Source organism: Manis pentadactyla, chromosome 7 (genome assembly GCF_030020395.1).
Source record: "Manis pentadactyla isolate mManPen7 chromosome 7, mManPen7.hap1, whole genome shotgun sequence".
NCBI lineage: Eukaryota > Metazoa > Chordata > Mammalia > Pholidota > Manidae > Manis > Manis pentadactyla.
Genome location: NC_080025.1, coordinates 97,131,231 through 97,153,676, shown reverse-complemented (window position 1 = coordinate 97,153,676; position 22,446 = coordinate 97,131,231). Strand labels below are relative to the sequence as shown.

Sequence of the window (22,446 nt, the reverse complement as noted above, 5' to 3'; positions counted from 1 at the left end):
AATTTGTTCAATTCAAAATAAATCGTTTGTAATTTGCTTATATTTCTAAGAAATAATTGTACACGAACACTTGAAAACTATATATTAGCTATTTTAGTGAAATGCAGTTGAATTATACAAACTGTAAACAAAATATGTACTTTGAAAGTTTTTCTTTACTAAGTTATTAAAAATTGTTTTAAAGAGATGCTCAAGTAACTTTTAGTATTATAGTACATGGCAATTTATGTTACTTCAATTAGGTAGTTTTCAGAGACCAAAAAACCAGAGTATAGAACTAAATAAAGAATAGTTTTTTCAAAAAACTTCAGAGGATGATGTAATATCTCTACTAGCTAACAGTTAACAATACAGAAAAAAACTGAACTCGATTTAAGCCAGTTCTCTCAAAGTTTTTAATAGTTACTGGGGAATTATAATTTTTCTTTTTTTTAAACCAAATCAAGTATTTTGTCAAGACTTTAAAAATAAACAATTAAATTGTGAACAAATTCGTGTTTTATTTCTAACTGGTGCATTTCTTTTTCTTCACATAATTAAATAATTGGAAAGTCTATTATAAAATCAGGTATACCGAACAAATTTGTACTTGCCTCTTTGCTGTCATAGCCAGAGTTCTGATAATTATTTTTGAGAACACCAACAGAAATTTACGTATATAATTTCAAACGCATCAAAGACACCAATGCCTAGAATATACCACTGTAGCTGCTAGCTTTTTCAGTTAATCAAATCAAATATGATTATTCGTTTGTTTTGTGCTTTTCCAAGCCAAACTCATATTTATTTTTTCTCACTGTCTCCACCAAACGTCAGTAAAATTAGAGCATTTCTGCTACAGAAATCGCTAATCCTTTAAGGTCGGTCTCAGCTTCTTTGGTCTTAGGGCAGCTTCAACGAAAACGTGGTCTCGGAATAGTTGATTTTACCCGGAATTTTTCGTTTGCTTTTTTTAGAAGGGTTGTTTGGTTTAGTTTAAAACAACCGTATGGACCACAAAAGGGGTTAGAGAAAGGGAGGGGGAAGAATTAGTAGATTTCTCTAGAAGCCCAGGAAAACTCAAGCATTTAGAAACGTATTGTGTTGTTTTAACTAAAAAAGACGTATAGACTCTTAGATTTTAAAACGGGCAGGGAAACGATGTGAGTCCAGCTGCTTCAGCATGGCGCAAACCCAGGACCTCCGGGTGCTGGACGATGGGGGAAGGGAGGGGACTCTGCGGGCACCACGCGGTCAGCCCAAGGGGCGGGCTCCACACGCACACGCAGAATTACTTTCTACTCTCCGTTACCTCCCCTCTTCCTCCTTGGGGATTGGGGCTGGGTGATCACAGTTAAAGGGCAGGGAAAACGGGAACACGAAGAGTGGAACCCAGTCCCACACCTCAACAACAAAACCAATGAGAGGGAGCAAAGGGTTATTTTCGCGCCACAAAAGATGTAAATCCAGGGGCTGCTCCGGGACCAATGAATGGAAACCAGCAAACTGCTCTGGCGGAGGCAGTCGACGGTGATAGGCTCCCTCCGTCCACCAATCGGTGAGAGAAGAAGCCCCCCGCCCCCTCCCAGCCAGGGGCGGTGTCTTTCTCCACGCCGGTTGCTCAACTTGGTCTCGGCGAGTCGGCCCCGTGGAGCGCGAAACCCCACCCCGGGCAGCGTTTGCGCGCCCTGCGCTCCCGTCTCGCCGCCCCGCCCTGGGCAGAGGCATAGCGTTCGGCGAGGGCTCCTTGCGGCCTTTCTTCGTGGGTACCAAGCATCCCCGAGCGCCAGGGAGACCCTCGCACGTTTGAGACAGGCCGGAAATGCGCGAGGGTTGCCAGACAGGCTGCCTGGTCCGCCCCCGTGGCCCGGTGCAGGAGGAGAACCTCAGGTGGGGTTGCGCTGCGAGGGGAACGCTCGAGGCTCCCCGGCCCCCAAGTCTAACCCGTCCACGCAGCTCCGCGCTGAGGGACAACCCGAGGCGGAGCCAGAAGGCAGGCCTGTCCCGCGGTGGAGCCGGGGCGGTCCGGGGGTCGAGGAGAGCAGGCGGCCGACGGATCTTCCCTAGTGTGAGCTGCAAGAATCCCGCCCTCTTTCTCCCGGCAGAGCCTGGGGAAAAAAGGAAACAACCCCTCTTCTCAACGCCTGGGACACCATTTTTGATTTTAAACAAAAATAAATGAAGGTAGATTTCGAAGAGAGGGCAAGAGCCAGTTTACCACTTATCGCGCTTTTGGTTTAAACAGATCAGAGTCCAGAAGAGCTGTTCGAAGGAACACGAGTATGTTAAAAAATACCTCCTAAGAGGCCCAGGCGACGCGGCGGGCGTTTGTGCTCACCCGTGTCAAGGACTTAAGGCTCTCGGCTGGTCTCAGAGGCAGCCGAAGTTCGGAGGGGTAGCAACAAGAATGCCCCTTCCCCCACTACCTGCCCAAGCCTTCGCTCATAACCTGTGGATACAGCAATGGTAACCGACCGTCTACACATAGTTTTTCTCCTTTAATAATTACACTGACCCTTAAGAAACATTTTTATTGCCCTCAGGTCAGCAGGTAAGGATATTCAGCTGTCCAAAGACTAAACTGGCTGCAGAGGGTAAGAACTCAGCCGCACCAGAGCACACACAATGGGTGGGAGTCCTTCGTGGAGTTCATATTAATTAGGAGCTGCCAATTGCTTCAGGAAGAACTTGACCCATATACCCGGTTAATTTCTTGTGTGAGACTCATCAAAAGACTGGAAGTTAGACTGACCTTAATGTTCATTCTTGAGAATCCACCATAGGTATTTTTGCACTTGAAATGCCAGTAAAAAACAATACCCACGCTCTTTTTCTCAGCCATCCAGTATATACTTTTACCGCAAATACTTGTAAGATTCGAAATGGAGTGGAGTGTATCCAACTCCCCTTTTGAACTCTGAGCTTATATAAATCGTGCACGTTTTTAAGGTCCTAGACAGAGTATCCAGTTTGTTACAATAATACACAGATTAAGTTCACGAGTCCCAGGAACATATTTCATCAAAACAACACACACTTGTTTTAGATTCCAACTGTTAGATTTGTTTGATAGTGACAGACAAGCAGGGCTAGTATTTATGGAAAATAAACAATTTATCCCGTTGTTTTTGAAGTACATATCTCCTTAGGTCTGTTTTAGTAACAGCAAATACAGTCAGTGAGCCAAAAGGCACCATTCAATTCAGTTCGGAAGCAAGCTGCACATATAAAATTTGTTTTTATGAAAAATTACTAAGAAAGTTAAATGACCAAGACTAGTTTATAAAATTTAAAGAGGTATTTAGAAAATCAAGTATTACTAAATGAATGAAAAGCATATTCTAATTAGCTTTTGATCACATGCAACAGGTACATGAAAAACAAATTTCATGAATAGCTGATATTTACATTTTGAATACCACAGAGTCATAAAGGAAGAGTATGTATTTTCTTTTTTAGGACCAAGGTTCTCTTTCAAAAAACATGAAAAGGAAAAATAAGCTCTTTTTAAAAGTTAAACCTAACCATAAACTTAAAATTTCAACACTGTAATAATGTTCCTTCAAAGAGAGATCTCATAATACAGTTCTAAACATTATACAAGAACACGTTTGTCCCCTCTACCTTATAAAGTAAAAACATTTCACTAAATTAGGTGTGAATGAAAATACTGTAAAAGTGAGTTCACAAAAAATTTGGCTTTGCTTGGCAGAAAAGAAAAACCTGTTAGAAATAACAGTTGGATTTAAAATGGATGATCTGACACCTTCCGGCCCCTTAACGCAAAATGACAAAGTTCCCTTTTAAAAGAAAAAAATGTAAATACTCTATATTATGCAATAATTCCCACAGGTTTTAAAAACAATCTAACATTCATCTTTTAACTGGAAAATACACACTTTGAAGTGCTACAAACGGGCTTGACAAAGGAAAACGAACTGAATTGTAATTACTGAAGCTGTTTCAGTGTGTATCATATTCTATTACACATTTTTCTCGTAGTAAGGGTACCAAGTCATAAAAGATTCTTGTTTATATTTACCTGCTATACAGAATTTCATTCACTTAAAAAAATAAGCACTCTATCTTTCCCATGGGATTCTTGTTAAAAATGTACAAGTATCTGATGCAAATGAAGCTTTTGAGTGGAGTACACAATTAAACGACACTCGGAGACATCCAGAAGAACCCCAGCCAGTGTTCATTTCCGTATTCCTCCGTCTCCAGTCCTTTTTGTTGGCCCAGGAAGACTCCACCGGGCCCAGACCCTCCCCCACACAACCACCATTGTACTCCTCACATGCAGGGGAAATTATGAATGGTTCTTATTGGCGACCGCCGGCAGAAAAGAGACAGAAAAGACTCGAACAGTTTTTCCAGTGCGAATACCATCTAGGGGTAACGCACAGCGGTCTTCCTGTTTTAAGAGTCCCAAGTTTTCCAACTAAAATTCTTTAAATAAAAGTACCAGCCTACCCAACTCCTCCTCTGGAAACTACAGGAAGAAATGGTTTCCGCTTAAGTACCGACTTTCCCCACTCTGACTTCCCTTCTCTGGCTTCCGAGGCCCAGGACGCCCCCAGCCCCAAGCCAGAATCCTCCGCTCCCGGGCTCCCCTCCTCCACCGGCAGCCAAGCCCGCCCCCGGCCTCATTTATCTCGGAGCCTTTTCTGAGTCTCACAACCAATCGCAATGCGAAGCCGAGAGCCATCGCGAGCGCCGGCGGAGGAGGTGTCGCCCAGACACCCGCCCAGGACGCCGCGGGCTCCCATCCCCCACCGCCTGGCTCGGGCCGCCCCACCTCCCCGGTGCCCAGTCCGGCGGAGGGCGCACCGGGTGGGGCACGTCTGCTCGCCGCTCCCGCCCCCACCCATCCCACCCCCTCCCCTCACTGCGTTTCCGCCCCTGCCCAACCTGGAAACGTGCTTGCGGCTTTGCTGAGGATACTTCTAATGTCATCTAAGCTACTAGGAGAATTCGGAATTGTGGCTCTTTGGTTTTGTTAATTATCTATTTTAAAAAAATCGAAAATTTAAAACTCCGGTAACCAGAGCTGAGAAAAGCCAAGTTAGCACCCCTACCCCATCTCCTTAAAAAAATAAATTCCTCTCTTCTCCCTCCCTCCCGCTCAGGTTCCGCCCCGACCAGATAACCCTTTCTAAACTCTAGTGACAGTCGGCTCCCCGAGCTGCGCCCCTCTGCGCCCTGGCCGCGGCGTCTTCAGCATTCCCCACTCCAGGCCTCCCCCTCAGGGTCCCCAGCCCAACCTCAGGGCCCCTCCCCCTCTTCCTACCTCTCGCTTGCTCTTTTTTTCTCCCCCCAAACCCTAATTGAGGAGCCGGGATTCCTCACGTGAGACGTTGATTTGTAGTTTGAACACGTGGCTCATTCAAAAAGCCGGACACTCGGAGCGGATTTTTTCCGCCTCCTGCTCCTTCCTCCCTCCACCCCTTTTCCCCACCCTCTTCTGGGGTTTTTATGGGGAGGCGGCGCCTGGCCTCACGTAGTGTGATATTTTCACAGTCTGCTGGCCGATGCTGGAGGGGTTGGGGAGGAAGAGACAAAAAGTAGTTCTCCCCCCCCCATCTTTCCTTTTTCTCGCTAATCCCGCCTCCTCCTCGGAGTTCAGAAGACTCGTTGATGCGTTTGGGTTGTAGCAGGGCTTTTTCTTTTTTTTTTTTTTTTAATAGGAAAGGGAAAAAAAACCCTTCGGATCTGATTTTTCGCTCCTCGTTCTTGCCTTTGGTTCTTACTGTGTTTGTGTGTTTTAACGGCGAGAAGAGGGAACTAAATCCTCCGAATCCATCCGTCACTGGGGTGGTTTTAATTTTTCGTTTTTCTTAATTTTTTTTTTAAACAACCACTCTTCACAATGAACAAACTGTATATCGGAAACCTCAGCGAGAACGCCGAACCCTCGGACCTGGAAAGTATCTTCAAGGACGCCAAGATCCCAGTGTCGGGACCCTTCCTGGTGAAGACTGGCTACGCGTTCGTGGACTGTCCGGACGAGAGCTGGGCCCTCAAGGCCATCGAGGCGCTTTCAGGTGGGCCCCGGCCAGGCCCTGCCGGGGCGCCTGCTCCAGCCCCGCGCCGCCCGCCTGGGCCTGCCGAGGTCGGGGGCCTGGAGCCAGGCCCGCGGCTGCCGCCGGGGTGCCCACATAGGGCCCTAGGCCCGGCCTAGGGCGGGCGGGGAAAGGGGCCGAGGCCCGGGCGCGCACACGCGTGGGGGCCGTGTTCTTTTCTTAGCTTGAGCTGGGACCCGGTCCCCCACTGCTCTCTACCCTCGCCGGGGGTCTGCGGGCTGAGGGCGGACGCGCTGTCAAGAAAGCCTGGGCTCGGGCTCCGAGGGCAGCGGGGGACCCTGTAGAAGCCGGGAGAGGGGCTAGGGGAAGCGCGACTGCCGGCGCCGGCCCCTGGGCGCCCGCCCGGGCCCAGGCGCGTGCTTCAGGCTCGGGCACGCCGGGCCTTGGGGGCCGAGGGCGAACGCTGATTCTCGCTCCACCTTTCCCCTGTCTGCGTGTTATTTATGGCGTTGGATTCGCTGCCTCCTGTGCCGCTCTAGATCTCAGCCGTGGGAGAACGCAAAGTGGCCTCGACCCTGGTGCGGAGTGAGGCCCCGGGGCTTGGTGCCTAGCACCGGCAGCTCCGCACGTCCTCTCGATTCTGCTTCCTGCAACCTGGGTTCCACGTTCGACCTTTCCCGCTTCCCACCAGCAAGAGGTGCAGGTGACCCGGGGCGGCCGGGAGTAGCCAGGAAAAGAGCCCCCGCTTTCTGGGCTAGGGCCCCGGCCTCCGGGGGTGTCTGGGCGCGCTCGGCGAGGGCTGGGGACTGGGGTGGGACGCCCAAGGGAAGGCACAGGGCCGTTCGTGTGGTAGGCGCCGCGCCACCTTTCGCGCGTGGTTCATTCCGTGCTGAGAATCACCTCTGAGCGTTCCCTCTTTCTGTGCCTACCTGCCGTCCTCAAGCCTTTCCCGCCACACCTCGTTCTCGGCGGGCCTGGGCTTGAACACGCGAGAAGGGCCTGGGGGCTCTCTGTGGAAGAAAGCCATCGTAGCCCTCTCTTCCCGAGCTTGTCGTATGGGAGGGTCCACGGATGTGGGTGGAGGGGCCCCGTCCTTCCTGCGGCTGTCGTGGGGTTCGCTGACCTCCAGAGATGGACGGGGGAGCCCTGGGGGTAAAGTGTTACCGAGTAGCGGGACCGCCAGTTGATCCACCTCCCTACCAGTCTGTAACTTACACTCAGCTGGGAGCCGGTCAGCCTCCCAACCCCGCGGGGCCCCTCTTCTCTCCGCCTTGAGCCGCGTCCGGATGCCATTCCGGGTCTCAGGAGGTCACTGTGTCTACGCTTAGGCGGTGCGGGTCCTTTGGTCCCGGAGAACAGCTAAGCTCGGCCAACTGTTTTCACCTCTTGTGTGTCCGCAGGTAAAGTGGAACTGCACGGGAAACTCGTAGAAATTGAACACTCAGTCCCCAAAAGGCAGAGGTGAGCTTATTTATTACGTTCTTATCGATTCTGTTCTCACCCCATTATTTGGAGGAAAGACTCAACACAGCTGAAAACAACTTCTTTTCCTCTTAGGCTTATTGAGTTGCTGTATGACCTGGTGTGTTTTCGTTTTTTTCTCTTGCATTTAAGTTTATGGCAGGTGTGAGTGTGTGGTGGGTTACGCTGCGAAGAAATAAAAGGGCTTGTCTGTGGCCCGTCGCTGAATTTATTGTTCTTGGTATAAAAGTCTCTTAAGGAAGCTGTCACAGCTGTGTTCTCCGGCAGAGTAGGTCAAGTTGCTCCAACAGGAAATCAGTCTAAAAGGGCACTGTTGGGAATATGTAGGAATTAGGAAGCCAAGGGTGACCCCCAGCCCCCACCCCGCCAAATCCCCAAGCACAGGATAGGCGAAAGCAGCTGCAGGCTCGCGCGGGTGTGGCGTGCCTGTCGTCCGTCCTGAGTTGGCGGCGGTGAGTCTGGGAGACAGTCCACACGTCTGAGAGAAGAGGAATTTGCCTTTATCCTATTAGATCGCCAGCCGGAATTGGACCACGTGAATGAACGCCGAGCTTCTCCTGCCCAGAAGCGCCTTTCAGTCACTCCCAAGTAACACAGGTTTCTGCAAACCAGCCTTTGTCTTCTCCCCTCCTCCCAGCAAATATTTTTGCTTATAAGTAACCATCAAGAGATCGTGAAGACCGAAATTGTGTGCTGCTTAAGAGGATTGCACTTTTCTGAGAGTATGTGTAGTATGCCACTTGACAGAATTTGGAGACTGTTTTAACCTGTGGAGTGTTTTGGAGAAATGGCTCCTTTTTCAAGAGCAGGCCAGACCCTGTCTGGGTCTGTAACTAACTGGAAAGGCATTGCTTCCTCCCAGTGGTTGCTGGGGTTGGCCTATGCCTTTCTGGATTTTGCAAGGTGAGGTTAGGGTTTCTGCCTCTCTCCCTTCTCTCTCCCTTCTCCCAACCTGGGCCTAGCAGTAAGCTGGAAGTTGATTTAAACTAGGGCTGTGTGTGTGTGTGGTTAGATACTGTGAAGAGTGCTGGAGGGCAGGAGCGGTTTACTGTGCATTTCTCTGGTGTTGTGCAGAGAGAGTGATGGCTACCCCACATGTCATCATGTCTGTTTCTAGATGCACTCTTTTCCAGGTAGAGCATTTTCACAATGGTGTTTTTGTTCAAATGAGCTGAGTTTATGTGAATTTCCTGTTCATGTACTTAATTTTCATTAGGATAGTTAGGGATTTCCATGATGAAATAAATCTAGTTCTAGTGGGAGTTTTTGTGTAGGGGTCAAGGTATTTCATTCCATAGAGGAGTTCTTTTAAAAAAAAGATTCTAAAGTAATAGCATGTGTACTGAAAGTATATAAATTGATCTCTGTTTAATAGGAAAACTTTTAAGGGAGAGCCAGTATCTTAAAAAGAAGTTTAAAGGCATAATCTGAAATGTTCACCTAAAGGGGGAAAAATCTAAACCCATTCTGCAGATTTATAATTGGTTACGTGTTTAGCCAGTGCATCTTAATTTTCTTCAAATGTTAAAAAAATAAAATCTCAACAAAACCATTTGCTTAGCATTTGAAAGTTGCTAAATTTAAAGACTGGAGATTTTAACATTTGAAAGTTTCTAAATTTAAACAGAGGATGTCTTGCCTTTTTCAGGTACAGTTCATTGACCAGCACGTTAAATGCAGATTTTTTTGCCTTATTCTCCTGACTTTTCCTTTTCAACCTGTGTGAATTTCTCCCCATGTGTAGAGAATTAAATTAAAAACATCTGGCAACTGACTGCCTGTTACATTCTTAAAGGCTTTTGCCTAACCTAAAAACATACTTGCTGCTTTGTAACAAACAGGAACTCCTCTTTAGGACAGTACATAAGGTAAAATGTTAAGAGTGGCAGCAAGTATTTATCAGTGGAAGCTGCTTCAGTTTATTAATGTAGATTACATTCCCTAGCTGATTTTTGCTAGCATTAAAATGCTGGGCATTTTAAGTGAAAATATCTTACCAGCAACAACACGTGAGTACATTTGGAGACAACTTGTCACTGATTTAGAGAACAGTCACATAAGTCCTTTGTTAGTACTGAAGTAGCTAAAAACTAAAGTAGAGTTTTCTTTCACTGCCCAGGGAAATTTTCTGGAAAGCTGTATTATGATTTTGTTTCAGTTGAACATTGGAGCTGTGATTCAGTTTTCCTCATCTGAACTGTTCCATTAATGTGCTTTGGGAGAGGGCAGAGAAGGCACCTGGGTGATCCACATATCTGGGCACCTACAGGAAGGTCAGGAGGTGGTTACTGGTGACAGTTTAATTCTCCAGTCTAGTCCTTACCAGGTGAGACTGCTGGACTTCTGGGTGGAGTTCTTTGTGTTTAGCAGTCACTGTGTTCCATCACCATGTGGGCCTCTGAGGTATGCTCACCCACACGTGCAGCAATGACCTTTATACCTGCCGTGCAAGGCATGTTGGGTGCCCGGTGCTAAAGATTGCTTATGGCAGCACTCTGAGATGGATGAATGGGCTTGCTGCAGCTAAGCAGAGGAGCAGGCCGGCCCAACTCTGGTAGCAGAGCTGGTTGGGGACCCTTTTAGGAAGGGGCATTGTAGAGTTTGGTTCAGATCAAGCTTAGTTCCTGATTACTGAACTTTCAAGGGAATGTGGAAGGAATGTTGCTTTTCTGCATTCAGATACCCCTGAGTTGGGGAAGATTATAGCAGTACTTCACAGAGCTTGAGGTCCCCTGTGTCCAGAATGAAGAGGAGATTGCATCCAATATCTGTGACATGTTGCACTTTCTGTTCCAAATGTAACAGATACAGCATATGAAGACTTGGCTTCTCTCCCAGGTATATGCTTAAAATTTCCCCCCTTTTGGGGCAAGGGTGGGTGTAGAAATTGTTTTGACTTTGGAAGACGTGTAGCTGAGTTTGGATGGAAGAGCCACTGGTATCTTGTGGGACTTGGTATATTCCTCTATGTGATTATGTAAACAGTACTGATTTCCTTTTTTGTTCTGTTGTGGGCTATTGGGCATGGGAGAGGAGGGAATGGGAAAGTTGCTGACACTGGGGAACTGAGAGGATGGTGGTTTTAGTTCATTTCCCATTACTTTTTTAAATCATGGAAGTTTTTTATCACTTAAGCTTTCTCATAATTTAGCTGTTCCCATTGATTAGGATTATATGAAACGGAAACTTTGTTTGAATAAAGGAGAAAAGAAGAAAATTAAGTGAACAATGTATTTCTATATTAGAGTCATATGTTTATCATGTATGGATAGAGCATGTGTAAAAGTTACTGTGGTTTTAAGTGTATTTTACTTTAAATAGCTATTTAAAAGCTAGTGCTGCATTTTAATAGCTGTTGGTTATACAATAGGATGGTGCCATGACCAGCAGTGTACCAATTAGCCAGGGCATATGACCCTGTTGTCTTAGGACAATAAAGGTTGTTTTTAATGTTGAACATTTAAACATAGGTATGAAGGATTATCTGTGCTTATCAGTCTGGTACAGGTAGATCTTGTGAATTAGGGAGATTTTCACACATGCATAGACTTGAGGTTCTGAATTTTAGGGAACTTTCATGGCTGGTAAAGAATCATAAGCACAGTTTTCTTTGCAGAGCTCAGTAATGCATGACTGCTTAAGTGATTGTAGCCAGTGAGATTTTTCTTGGTTTTATATTTTCTCAATACAGTTTTAGAGAGTTTAAAAGATTTCTTACTTTGGCATGATCAGAATTAAAAAAAAAATGTTGATAAGTAGCTTCTGTGTGGCTTTCCACAGTAACGAGGAAGACATTACTGAAACATGACATGTGCCTGGAGCCAGTGAGAATTGAGAATCTTGGCTTCTGTTTCTGCCTCTCCTTTTGATTTGTGTGATCACTCACGTTCTCTGTTCATGCCCAATACCATTATAATAAACTAACAAGAGGCATATTTTGTTCTGAGTTTGCCATTCTGCTTAAAATAAATGAGTTACTAGCTAGGGCTTGAAAATATCTTTTGGAATTACAGATGTGGAGTTTTCTCTGTAAAGATCTCGACTTGTGTTTCTTTTCTGTAGTGTGTTAACTTAGTTGCTTCTGCACATACACTTCTCTCAAGCAGTCAGCAAGAGGGAAATGATCTTTGCCATACTTCAAAATCTTTCTGTGAGACACACCACTGCAGTTAATGTGTTATTAGAGGTCTGAGATTTTTGTATTAAAGTGAAGCTGTGAGCCTCCTTGCTATAAATTTGAAGCAACTCCATTGTAATTAATTGTCTTTAACCGCATTCAGACAGCCACTTTTCTAGCAGTAACTACTTTTTGAAAGGTATGAATTATCCATTCAGTAGCTCTTGTTGTTGGTTTGGTCTGGGAGGAAGGAGAGAGGCTTGCCTATTCTTAGCTGAGTTTCCTTTATCGACTGTTGTCTCCGATTCAAGCTTCTAGAGTCATGAGACAGGAGGTGGCAGTGTGGTAGCAGTGACCAAAGGATTGGCATTTTTAGTAGGACCTCGGCCCCATAAATCTGCTCTCTACAAATTGTCTTGGCCTGCTAGAGCTTTGCCTGAAAGCTGGTGGGAAACAAAATTTTCAGTGATCTATTAAAATGGAGGGTGTAATTTATTATGGTCTGAAATTGCTGTTTGGTAGGTGTCCAGTATTGGTAAATAAACAGCTATATATATTAATATAGCATGTGGGTTTTGTTGCCCTGTAGGGAATACATGGTACATAAATTATGTATTTTAAAGAATTACCCTGAGACCATTTTACTTGGTTAGGAAATAGTTTGAAATCATTATAGAAGTATTCTTTGAGGAATCCAGTGGAAGTACAAGCTGAAGAGGCCAAAGTCCTTAGGATAGCTGTCATTGTTACCTAAGTTATTTAGGAAGGTGATTCCACTGTGATCATGGTGTTTTTTAGTTACATTGCTGCATAACAAGCCACCCCAAAACTTAGTGGCTTAAAACAATTTATTTTTCATTGTGATTCTCTGGGTCTGCTAGGTGGTTGGTTCTGTTCTACAAGGTGTCATTTTGGGTCATTTACTAAGCTGGGCTAAAAGGTCCAAAAACGCTTCACTCACATATCTGGCCTCTTGGTGCTTATCCATCATACCTTTCTTCACATGGTGTCTCATCCGCTCCAAGTGGAAGGCTAAGCCTAGAATTGGTGCATTACTACTTCTAGCCCGTTCTGTTGACCAAGGCAAGTCCCAAGGCCAACACAGATTCAAGGGGGATATGGAAATAGACTAGTCTCTTGATGGTAGAGCGGCATGCATGTGCAGAGAGGAAGGAATTGATAGTGGCCATCTTTGTCAATTATCTTATAAATTGGAGGAATAGTGGCTTTATAATGCTTGGAACATAAAATACCTGAAAATTGCATTTAGCACTAGAAATGGAGAACTAATCCCCATTATAATATTCTGGCAAGAGGTGATGGTATTAGCTTTGGAGGTGAAGACTAGAGGTCAGTCTCTGTATAATCTTCTAAGGATTAGATGGATTAGATGAGGAGTATGCGATGAGTAAAGGATGATGAGATTTTTTTGGCCAGAACAACTGGGTGGAAGGTGGTGCCATTGACCAACATGGAAAGTATTTTGGGAAGGATCTTGGGTGGAAATCAGCAGATTTACTTTTGGCATATTATATTTAAAATACTTAGTAGAAATTTAAATGAAAAGTTGGCTAGATAGTTGAATATGTCAGTCTGGAGCTCAGAAAGGTGGGAAGTGAAGGTGAAAATTAGAGGCTTTATTAGCTTTTGGTATTTGAAATCATGGAATTGGGCAAGTTCACTGAGGGACTGAGCTTGGCTCTAAGAGGGAGGAGGGACCAGTAAAGGAAGAGTGAGAGAGGCCAGTGAGGTAAAGGGAAGCAGGCAGAGCAAACTGTTTCAGGGAAGTAAGTGAAGAAAGCCTGTGGAGAAGGAAGGTGCAATCAACTGTGTGGAATACCACGGAGTTTGTGAGTTAGATGGATAAATAAGTGAGTGGGTTTGGGTTAAGTTTTACTCTTCTTGCTCTGCTTTAAATAGATGGAGAGCAATTTACGAATTTTGGAACAACCTGGAATATAGCCTTTCTTCCAGAATTCATGCATTAGGATCTTAGTTTATTTTCTTTCTCTCCAAAAACATCCCTGAGCATGTTCCGTTTATTACCTTTTATGAAAGAGTCTCTCCTAAGTTTAATAGATCTTGCTCAATGGACAAGACTTGCTTATGATAGTTGACCTACTCTGGCATCCGTTTCCGCACAAATGGCGACTGTGAGCTCACTTTCTTCACAGACAACCCATTCTGCTTTTTATTAATAAACATTTGGAAAATCCTCGGAAGCTCTCTTAGGTGTTAAAACAGTACAGACCAACCCAGTCCTTCTATGTGATTATCCAAATACCTGATGATTTGACAAGCAAAGGTTGAAACTTTTGGCCAAAACCAAATTTATGGGTTTATGGATATCATGGGCTTGGTTTAAAATACTTTGATCACTTGGTTATTTTAACATGCTGGAATAAGTATAAAGGATTTCTTCCATTTTATTCATATATTTTTAGCTATAAGAAATACAAAAAACCTTTTGTAAGTACCCTAAACTCTCTCATTTTTGCATATGTTAAAATCTAGTCCTTGGTAAAGTAGCTGCCTTCTCAAATTATGACTCCACATTAGTCACCAAAACTAGGTAATGTGTTTATTAGTTCAATTGATTTTGAGACAGATGACTTGGTCTGCATAATTCTTAAAGACTTTGTCTATGCAAGTCCTTTGATCAGTGAAGTTCTACTTTCAGAATGTTAAATACTTACTATTTTAAGAAAGGAAGACTAGTAAAAATGAGATAGCACAATAGATTTTTTTCCTTGGTATGAGTGGGTTTACTAAAGAATTCTTCACAGAGCCCTGGGTGAAGTTGCCTGTCCAAGGCCCTGCCTTGCGTGGTTAGTGGAAGCCATTCTCAGGTCCTGTGGCTCCGCCCTGCCTTCGTTCCTCCCACTTGCATTGTCAAATCCTCAAAGTTGCTTACACAGCAGCCTGATCATGTTTGCAGTGGCAAGTCAGAGCAGAGATGTCCCATTTCCTGCTTTCTCTGAAGAAAAAAGAAATCTTGTTTGGCTTCTTTGAATGGTTGATTTATTGTCTTCCTGTAAAGAAAGGAAAAAGATGGGTACAGGTTGTCTGGAATCTGGGGTTTGCTGTAGAATAAAAATATTCATCCAGACATCCTGTTTTAAGACAGGTAATGTAGACCATTTTTCCCTTTAAGGTATTTTTTTTTTTTTTTTGTAGCTTCATCTTAATATAAGTAAGTTGCAGAGAAGTCAGAGGGGGCCTAATGAGACAAAAGAGTAGAAAAGAGGGCATGACGAGGTAGATGCCATGGCTCTCTCAGGCATGTGGTTGTGACTTATGGGAGGTGTTCAGATTGCAAATGAGGTAGAGGTTTCTGAGTGGAGTCCATAGTGCCTGGTTGTTCCAGCTTGTTCCCAGTGTAGTAGTATCCTAGCTTGCAGAAGGAAGTCTAAGAGTAAACTTGGAATATCATTAAGGATTAAGAGAGAGAAGGGAGAAATTTTGCTGACATCTCTTGATTAGGAGCCCTGAAGCTGCCTGTGTGTCCTTGCTGACCTGAAAGGTATAGCCAGAAGAATGTGGAAATGAGGTCTTAGATCTGGGTTTGAGTCCAACTCCATTTTCTAAATGCATAATGTGTAAGAATAAGGAAATTAAGGCCTGGGGAGGGTAGAATGGAAATTATGCCTCATAGGATCCTGGGGACAATGAATGTAAAGCATCAACATGGTATCCAGTAATACAGCAGCTGTTGTATTTTTCCCTTTGAGATTAAAATGCTAAGGCTGAATGTAGATTATATTTGGTGGCAAAACAGAAATATGGAAAATCTCTGTTCTGTTTTGGGATGTGAACTCATAAGTAGAAATCTGTGGGTGGTTTCTTATTTTCATTGAGCGTGTATTACCTTTTTAAAAATTAAGGTATAACTGCATACAGTAGAGTGTATTAAGTAAACAGCTTAATGAATTTTTACATATGCCTACATCCAAATTAATTAAAAAACATGAAGTAAATTATGAAAATACTTGTTTCTCAATATTCCCTATCTTAAGGTCTTATGCTGGTAACTTGGTATATTCCAGAAATTAATTCTTCTATGCATGTATCCATAAACACTTTGTAACTTAATCAAACCATACTGTTTATAATTTCTACTTTTACTAAATAATGAGGAATCTTCAGATAGGTGAAAATAGTTCACTCTTTTTAAACAGTATATTCATATGTGTGCAACAATTTTACCGTTCATAGTAACTTCAGTTGAGCATATTTATTATATGTATGTCTTAGGACTCGGTTATTTTTGTAAGGTATACTCTTAGACTGGGAATTGCTATAGCAAAAGACCATATACATTTAAATTTGAAGGTGCTCTGCCAAAAACACTAAGCTTACTTAGATTGACATGGTTAGTCATAATTTGACAACCAAGAGAGCTGTTGTCAGTGAAGTGTGCAGTGAGACAGTTTGGTTTAAAACTGTCTTTTCAAGCACGGAGGGCTATATCGTTCTAGGAACAGCCTTTATTTACTCTTTATACCATGGATGTTGCACTATTATGACAAATAAATCTAGGCCTGATTCATTTGCTCCCCAAAAGTTATAAAGATTACGTTCTGATAACTTATAGCTTGAATACATAGGGCTTATGTTCTCACATATGTAGCACCTTGAATTTTGGGTTTTATTCAGAAGCTAATATTTTCTTGTAGTGGGAAATTTACAAAATTGTATTTTGAGAAGAAGTATGATTAAAAATGAGTCTCCAGAACACAGTGCTACTCAGCTTGCCACTCCAGTGGGGCAGATAATGATTGGAGAAGTTCACTAAGAGAACCTGTGATAAAGTTGTTTGAGAAGTGATTTCTCTGCTTAGTGATCCCCAAATGTCAACTTCTAAAAAGCTGTTCTTGTAAAAATTGTGAAGTTCTTGCTTTTTCTTTGGAAGAGATAAGTGTGGTTCAAAATACTAATTTCTGTATTTCTTGGTGTACTAGTTTACCTATTTCTGTATTTTTGAGTTTCAGAAATGAATTAACTCCCAATGGCTTACATAAATTTTTAGTTTAACAAGCATACATTGAGCACTTGTGCTCGTAGTCAGTTCCGCACTGGGTTTTAGTGGCTAGGAAGAATTCATTACTTGTTCTGAAAAAGAGCACACAGAGTATAGCGGCTTTCACTTCGTTCAGTCTCAATCCCTGGGTGATATTTTTATCTTTTAACACCAGCAGTGGCTCATTGTGGCAGTGATCCTAAAGATGGATTCATATCTGTGCAGGTAAAGAGAAGCTGTAGATATGTCATGGGGTATATATGGTGTGTCCCAGAAACACAGGGGATTAGGCTCAGTGGGGTGTTAGTATTTAGCCAGGGATAGGTGCAGAGAGGGATGTGAGGGAAAACCTAGCTAACTGTGTGCAGTGGGGATGGAAGAGGCTGGGGCAGCAGGAGCCAAGGCATATCAGTGAGAAAAATGCTGGTGTGTGCTGGGGGACCTACACGCTGCTGGGGATTAGAGGGACTCAGGTGTGAAGCAGGACGGTGGTTGAGGCTGAGCCTGCCTAGAGGGGTGGTGAAAGCAGCCTGTGTGCTTGAGAAGTGACTGTCTTATTCTGATTCTTCATGTGTTTAACTTAAGGGGCTCAGTCAGTTTAGTTGATAACCATGTAGCAGATGGTTATTTGGGATTATCATGCAAGACTTGATATCCAGGTTAGTTTTGCGGTCTGCTCAACAGAGACCATGTTGAACTGCTTTTACCATCTAAGTGCTTCATGGAACGACTGTGCCTCCAAAATATTCCATGCGATTTAGAGCTGTTCTTAGGATACTCTCTGACAGAGTAATTAGGGTAAATTGTGATAACAATAGGAACTCTATAGTAAGGCTGACTGAGGTGTGCCCCCCTTTCCCCCATTTCTTTTAAGGTCGTTTAGGATGAGACAATCATCAGTGATGATTAAAGCACCAGGTGTTATATTTGATTTTTATTAAGGCATCTCAATATAATGAACTTTTGGGGAAAAGTGAGATAGATACTTCCATGCACACACATTATTTACTTAGCAAAATTAGGGGCAGCAGTATGACACTGGTGGTGGTGGCGGCCAGTGGCGTCTTGCTTGGAATCACGTAGACCTTAGAATCCTTGTTCAGCTCTGTGAGCTGGGCAAACTGATTAAACTGAGCCTTTCAGTTTATCTATAAATAGGGGCAATAAAACGTATTGCATAAGGTCATTGGGAATTAAATGATAATGTCTGTAAAGGACTTCTTGGAGTATATGACACCTATGTCGTTAATAGGACATATAGGTCATCTCATATTCATAAGCTTGTGTATTCACATGTGGCAATTGAAAATAACATGAGTATTATCTATTCCTGTGCAATTGCATGGTTTGTCTCATGTACAGATACATAGAAATGTTTAACATTTTTTTTGTAGAATACGAGTTGTTTTGTGAGTAAGCTAAGAATTTGTTCTTGATATCTAAATGTGTAGGAATTAGGATTCCTAAAATGTTATCTAGTTGTGTATCTTGAAAGAGATCGTATTCTTTAAAAAACACTGAGATAAAAGAACTCCAGTTAATTTCAGAGGCAGAAAACAGTGCAAAAATGTGCAAAGGATAAGAAACAGCAGTTCAGAAGGAGAGACCTGGAAAGCTGATCTGTGTAGGGAAAGATACCCAGTTCTACCAGTTATTAGAGAAGTGCCAATTGTAACAGCATTTTTTTTTTGCCTATGAACAAGATTGATAATATCTGATGTTGCAAGAGTGTTGGAGAAATGGGCACTCATATACCTAGAGAGTAAACTGGCAAAGACATCTTGGCATGCCATTTGGCAGTATCTGTGAGAAATTAAAATGTGAGTAATATCCTTATACCAAGTATCAGGGAAAACAACCCAGTTTTCATGGTTTTCTAAGCACAGTTTTATTGTAAGTTATTGTGATGTTTTAATAGAGCTTCAAATCACCAGGCAGAACTCAGTTAAAAGACCTTTGGTTAGGAGTCCATAATAAACACAGATAAACTTTTAGGTATTCCTATATCACTCGTGACATTTTAACATATTATACAGATAATCTGGAACTTTCACCATTGTCTACTTCCCAAACAAATCGTATCTCTAGCCTTAAATAGACTATTTGGAACATTTTTCAGTTACTGTTTTTGAGCTTTAGGAGGTAGATTTTTGAAAAGGAGGAAAATACGTGGAAGCTGTTCTTAGTGGTTTTTTTTTTCTTAAAAGCACTTTGAAGTGTAATAGTAAACAAGTTCTAACTTTTAGGCATGTGTTTTCTCCATGCTAGCATTTCACTTTTAGTGTTCTATTACAAAGAAATATTTTGCCAAAAAACCTTTTTTTCCAGTATTGTTTAATAGGAAATAGGAAATAAATGTCTGTCCGAAGAAGATATACCATATTCCAGTAAACTCTATTGTGGTTTATTTTGTAGCAGTTACAAAGAATGACAAACATTTATATTAATTGCCATGGGAAGAGCAAACTGAAAAACAAGTTATGGGATAGCTTTTAAAAGACAGGTATTTGGGGGGAAAATAAACCTTTCCATATGTATATGTCAGGAAAGTCACCTATCAAAAACAGTAGTTATATCTGTAAAAGGGAATTGATTGAGGAGAAGCTAATGGGAGATCTTTGGCTTTATATACCATATTCCAATGATTCTCAGACTTTTTGGTTTTGACCTTTTGACACTTAACTGAGGACCCTCAAAGAGCTTTTGTTTGTTTGATATATACTTACTAGCTATCGATTGAATAATGTTTAAATATTATTTTAAATGAATACACATATTAAACCCATTCTGTATTAAATTTTTTGTAAAAAGCAAAACTCTTCTAAAACCAAAAATATAAATTAGAAAAGTAGAATTGTTTTATGTTTTTGCAAATTTCATTAATGTTTGGCCTAATATACAGCTGGAAACTGACAACTAATTCTACATTCAATCAGTGGCAATATATTGTTTTGATTGAAGTATATGAAGAAAATCCACCTTATGCAAGATACATAGTTAAAAAAGGAAAGGAATATTTTAGTTGTCTTTAAAAGTAATTGGAGATATTCTTTGTTCCTATACCAAAACTTGACAAGTGGTTGTTTTTTTAAAGGCTAGTTGAAATGTGGAATCTGAAATCATATCAGCAAATTTTTTGTAGTCTGTTACACGAAAATCCATTGGTCTTTCTCACACTTTGAATGGTTTTTTTTACTTAAGTGTTGGGATGCTGTCAAAGCTCATGATGGTAGGTAAGTATGCCAAAATTGTGGTTTTTACTTCAAAGCTCAGATTTAGTCACTGGCAACTGTGGTGACTGACTGACTTCATACTCTTCTGAGAAAATGTTCACTAGATCCTCAAGCTTAAATAACTGTAGTTTCTCTATAGCTCTTTCAAGTTTAAGTGGTGCTCCATGTAAAAAGTGGCTAGCTTACTGTTGGAATTCTGACAACTGCACAGTGCTTTTTTCTCCAGACAACCACTGTAGGTCACAGAAGTGCTTTGTGCATACTGCCCTTTTCTTCATACAGATATTAACAAGATGTGTACTTAAGGGTTAAGAAAATTAGTGATTTTTAACTGCATCAGACATTTAAAAAAGAAATTTGGATTATATTATACTGTGGGTGCTGGTGAAGAGTACAGTGACTCCTGCTAGACTTTTTGTTTTTGACCACAGTTGTTTTTCTTTTAATTTTTATTTTGGTATCATTAATCTACAATTACATGAGGAACATTATGTTTACTAGACTCCCCCCATCACCAAGTCTCCCCCACATACCCCATTACAGTCACTGTCCATCAGCATAGTAAGATGCTGTAGAATCACTACTTGTCTTCTCTGTGTTGTACTGCCTTCCCCGTGCCCCCCTCCCCTCCCCCGACATTATACCTGCTAATTGTAATGCCCCTTTTCTCCCCCTTGTTCCTCCGTTCCCACCCATCCTCCCCAGTCCTTTTCCCTTTGGTAACTGTTAGTCCATTCTTGGGTTCTGTGAGTCAGCTGCTGGTTTTGTCCCTTCAGTTTTTGCTTTGTTCTTATACTCCACAGATGAGTGAAATCATTTGATACTTGTCTTTCTCCTCCTGGCTTATTTCACTGAGCATAATACCCTCTAGCTCCATCCATGTTGTTGCAAATGGTAGGATTTGTTTTCTTCTTTGGCTGAATAATATTCCATTGTGTATATGTACCACCTCTTCTTTATTCATTTACTGATGGACACTTAGGTTGCTTCCATTTCTTGGATATTGTAAATAGTGCTGCGATAAACAGGGGTGCATATGCCTTTTTCAAACTGGGCTTCTGCATTCTTAGGGTAAATTCCTAGGAGTGGAATTCCTGGGTCAAATGGTATTTCTATTTTTAGTTTTTTGAGGAACCTCTCTACCACTTTCCACAATGGTTGAACTAATTTACATTCCCATCAGCAGTGTAAGAGGGTTCCCATTTCTCCACAACCTCACCAACATTTGTTGTTGTTTGTCTTTTGGATGGTAGCGATCCTTACTGACTACTGCTAACCTTTAACACCATTGCCTTTACTTCGTGCTAAGGTGCCAGCAGTTTACCCACCATTGTTTTTTGCACCATCAGTACAAATGTCAACACAGTGAAGAAGTCAAATAACATCTTAGTAGTATTATAAAAGTAGTTTTGACTTCTTGATCTCTTGAAACTATGTCGAGACGCTCAGGAGTCCATGTACTAGACATTGAGAATTGCTGCTCTACACTATGATGTGTGAGATTATTTGGATTAGGTATTCCTGTGAAATATGTATTTACATCATCATAACACAACAGATGGCAAGAACAAGTGAGGCTTTTATGCAACTCCATGGGACATTAGCCTCAATGGGGAATTTTACACAAGTCAGTTTGTGAAAAGCAGGTGTGGGGAGAGAAAGAGAAAAAGTGTGAGAAGCTAAACAGCACAAAGGAAAAACCTAGGTATATGAAGGGTGAAATATTTAGGATAGTTATTGAGCACTTAAATGCACTTGAGCAAAATGAAGTGAGTTTGGACATTTGGACATCTGTAGTCATGCTTTAAGTTCCTGAAATGGAAGTGAACCTTGCATGTTGACCATAGGTCTTGCCTAAGGAAATGAACAACAGCCCTCATTCATTACTTCGTGTTATCCTTAAAACATTAAAGGAACCTAATTAGAATCTCTGGATGCCATCAAAGTTTCTTTTGATAATTTAGATGCTTTGAGGCAGGGAGCTTGTGGTGAGTCCTCCTTGTGAGGATGACCAGGTGAAGAGCCTGCCTGGGCTGTATCGCAGACAGCTTTTCTTGCTCTAAGAAACTGTTGGCTACATTTAGAAAATAACTGCTTTTGTTCCTATCACAGAAGAGGCACTTTTCTCATCTTATTAGACAATGATTTTTTTTTCCTTTAAGAATTATAATACAACAGTAACCTTTTGTGGTATTTCACTAAATTTTAACATTCTGCATATATTTTCTGGTTTGAGAAAGCTTGGTAGCTTGCTCTTTTGTTTTAGTTTTTCAAATGGTTGTTTTGCTGATCCTGGATCTTAGCCATTTTAAAATTATTCATTCCACAAAATTTTGAGTATTTACCTACATTCCAGGTACTGCTTTAGGTTTTTTGGGAGACAGAAGTGAAGAGAAGACAAGAATTTGCTGTCAGGAAGCTTAGGGGCTAGTACTACACTGCCCACCAGGGCAGTCATTGGCCACATGTGGCTATCAGGCAATTGAAATGTGGCTAGTTGAAATTGAGATGTGGTGTACGTATATAAGACACACTGGGTTTTTTAAAAAAAATTTTTTATTAAGGTACGATTGATATACACTCTTATGA

At 42.2% G+C, this 22,446-nt stretch overlaps 2 protein-coding genes across 2 annotated transcripts in view; one reads left to right on the top strand and one right to left on the bottom strand.

The window, feature by feature from the left end:
* Positions 1 to 285: 285 nt before the first annotated feature.
* LOC130684293 (uncharacterized) lies at positions 286 to 5,416 on the bottom strand. The gene is made up of 2 exons (XM_057504586.1): positions 5,332 to 5,416; positions 286 to 2,087 (listed from the first exon to the last, which is right to left on the bottom strand). Exons 1-2 carry the CDS (start codon positions 5,366 to 5,368, stop codon positions 1,288 to 1,290), a joined length of 837 nt encoding a protein of 278 aa, XP_057360569.1. The 5' UTR covers positions 5,369 to 5,416; the 3' UTR covers positions 286 to 1,287.
* Positions 5,417 to 5,509: 93 nt separating this feature from the next.
* Positions 5,510 to 22,446, top strand: part of IGF2BP3 (insulin like growth factor 2 mRNA binding protein 3) — a 182,228-nt gene continuing 165,291 nt past the window's right edge. Inside the window, exons 1-2 of the mRNA XM_036877649.2 lie at positions 5,510 to 6,026; positions 7,406 to 7,466. Coding sequence (XP_036733544.1) covers positions 5,852 to 6,026; positions 7,406 to 7,466 — 236 coding nt within the window. The 5' untranslated portion in view covers positions 5,510 to 5,851. The remainder of the gene's footprint in view (positions 6,027 to 7,405; positions 7,467 to 22,446) is intronic.

Coding starts and splice junctions, on each gene's coding strand:
- LOC130684293 (XM_057504586.1), bottom strand. CDS start 5,368: ATGAGCCACGTGTTCAAACTACAAATCAACGTCTCAC. Junction 2,088..5,331: donor ACTACAAATCAACGTCTCAC/GTGAGGAATCCC, acceptor TTTTTTCCCCAG/GCTCTGCCGGGAGAAAGAGG.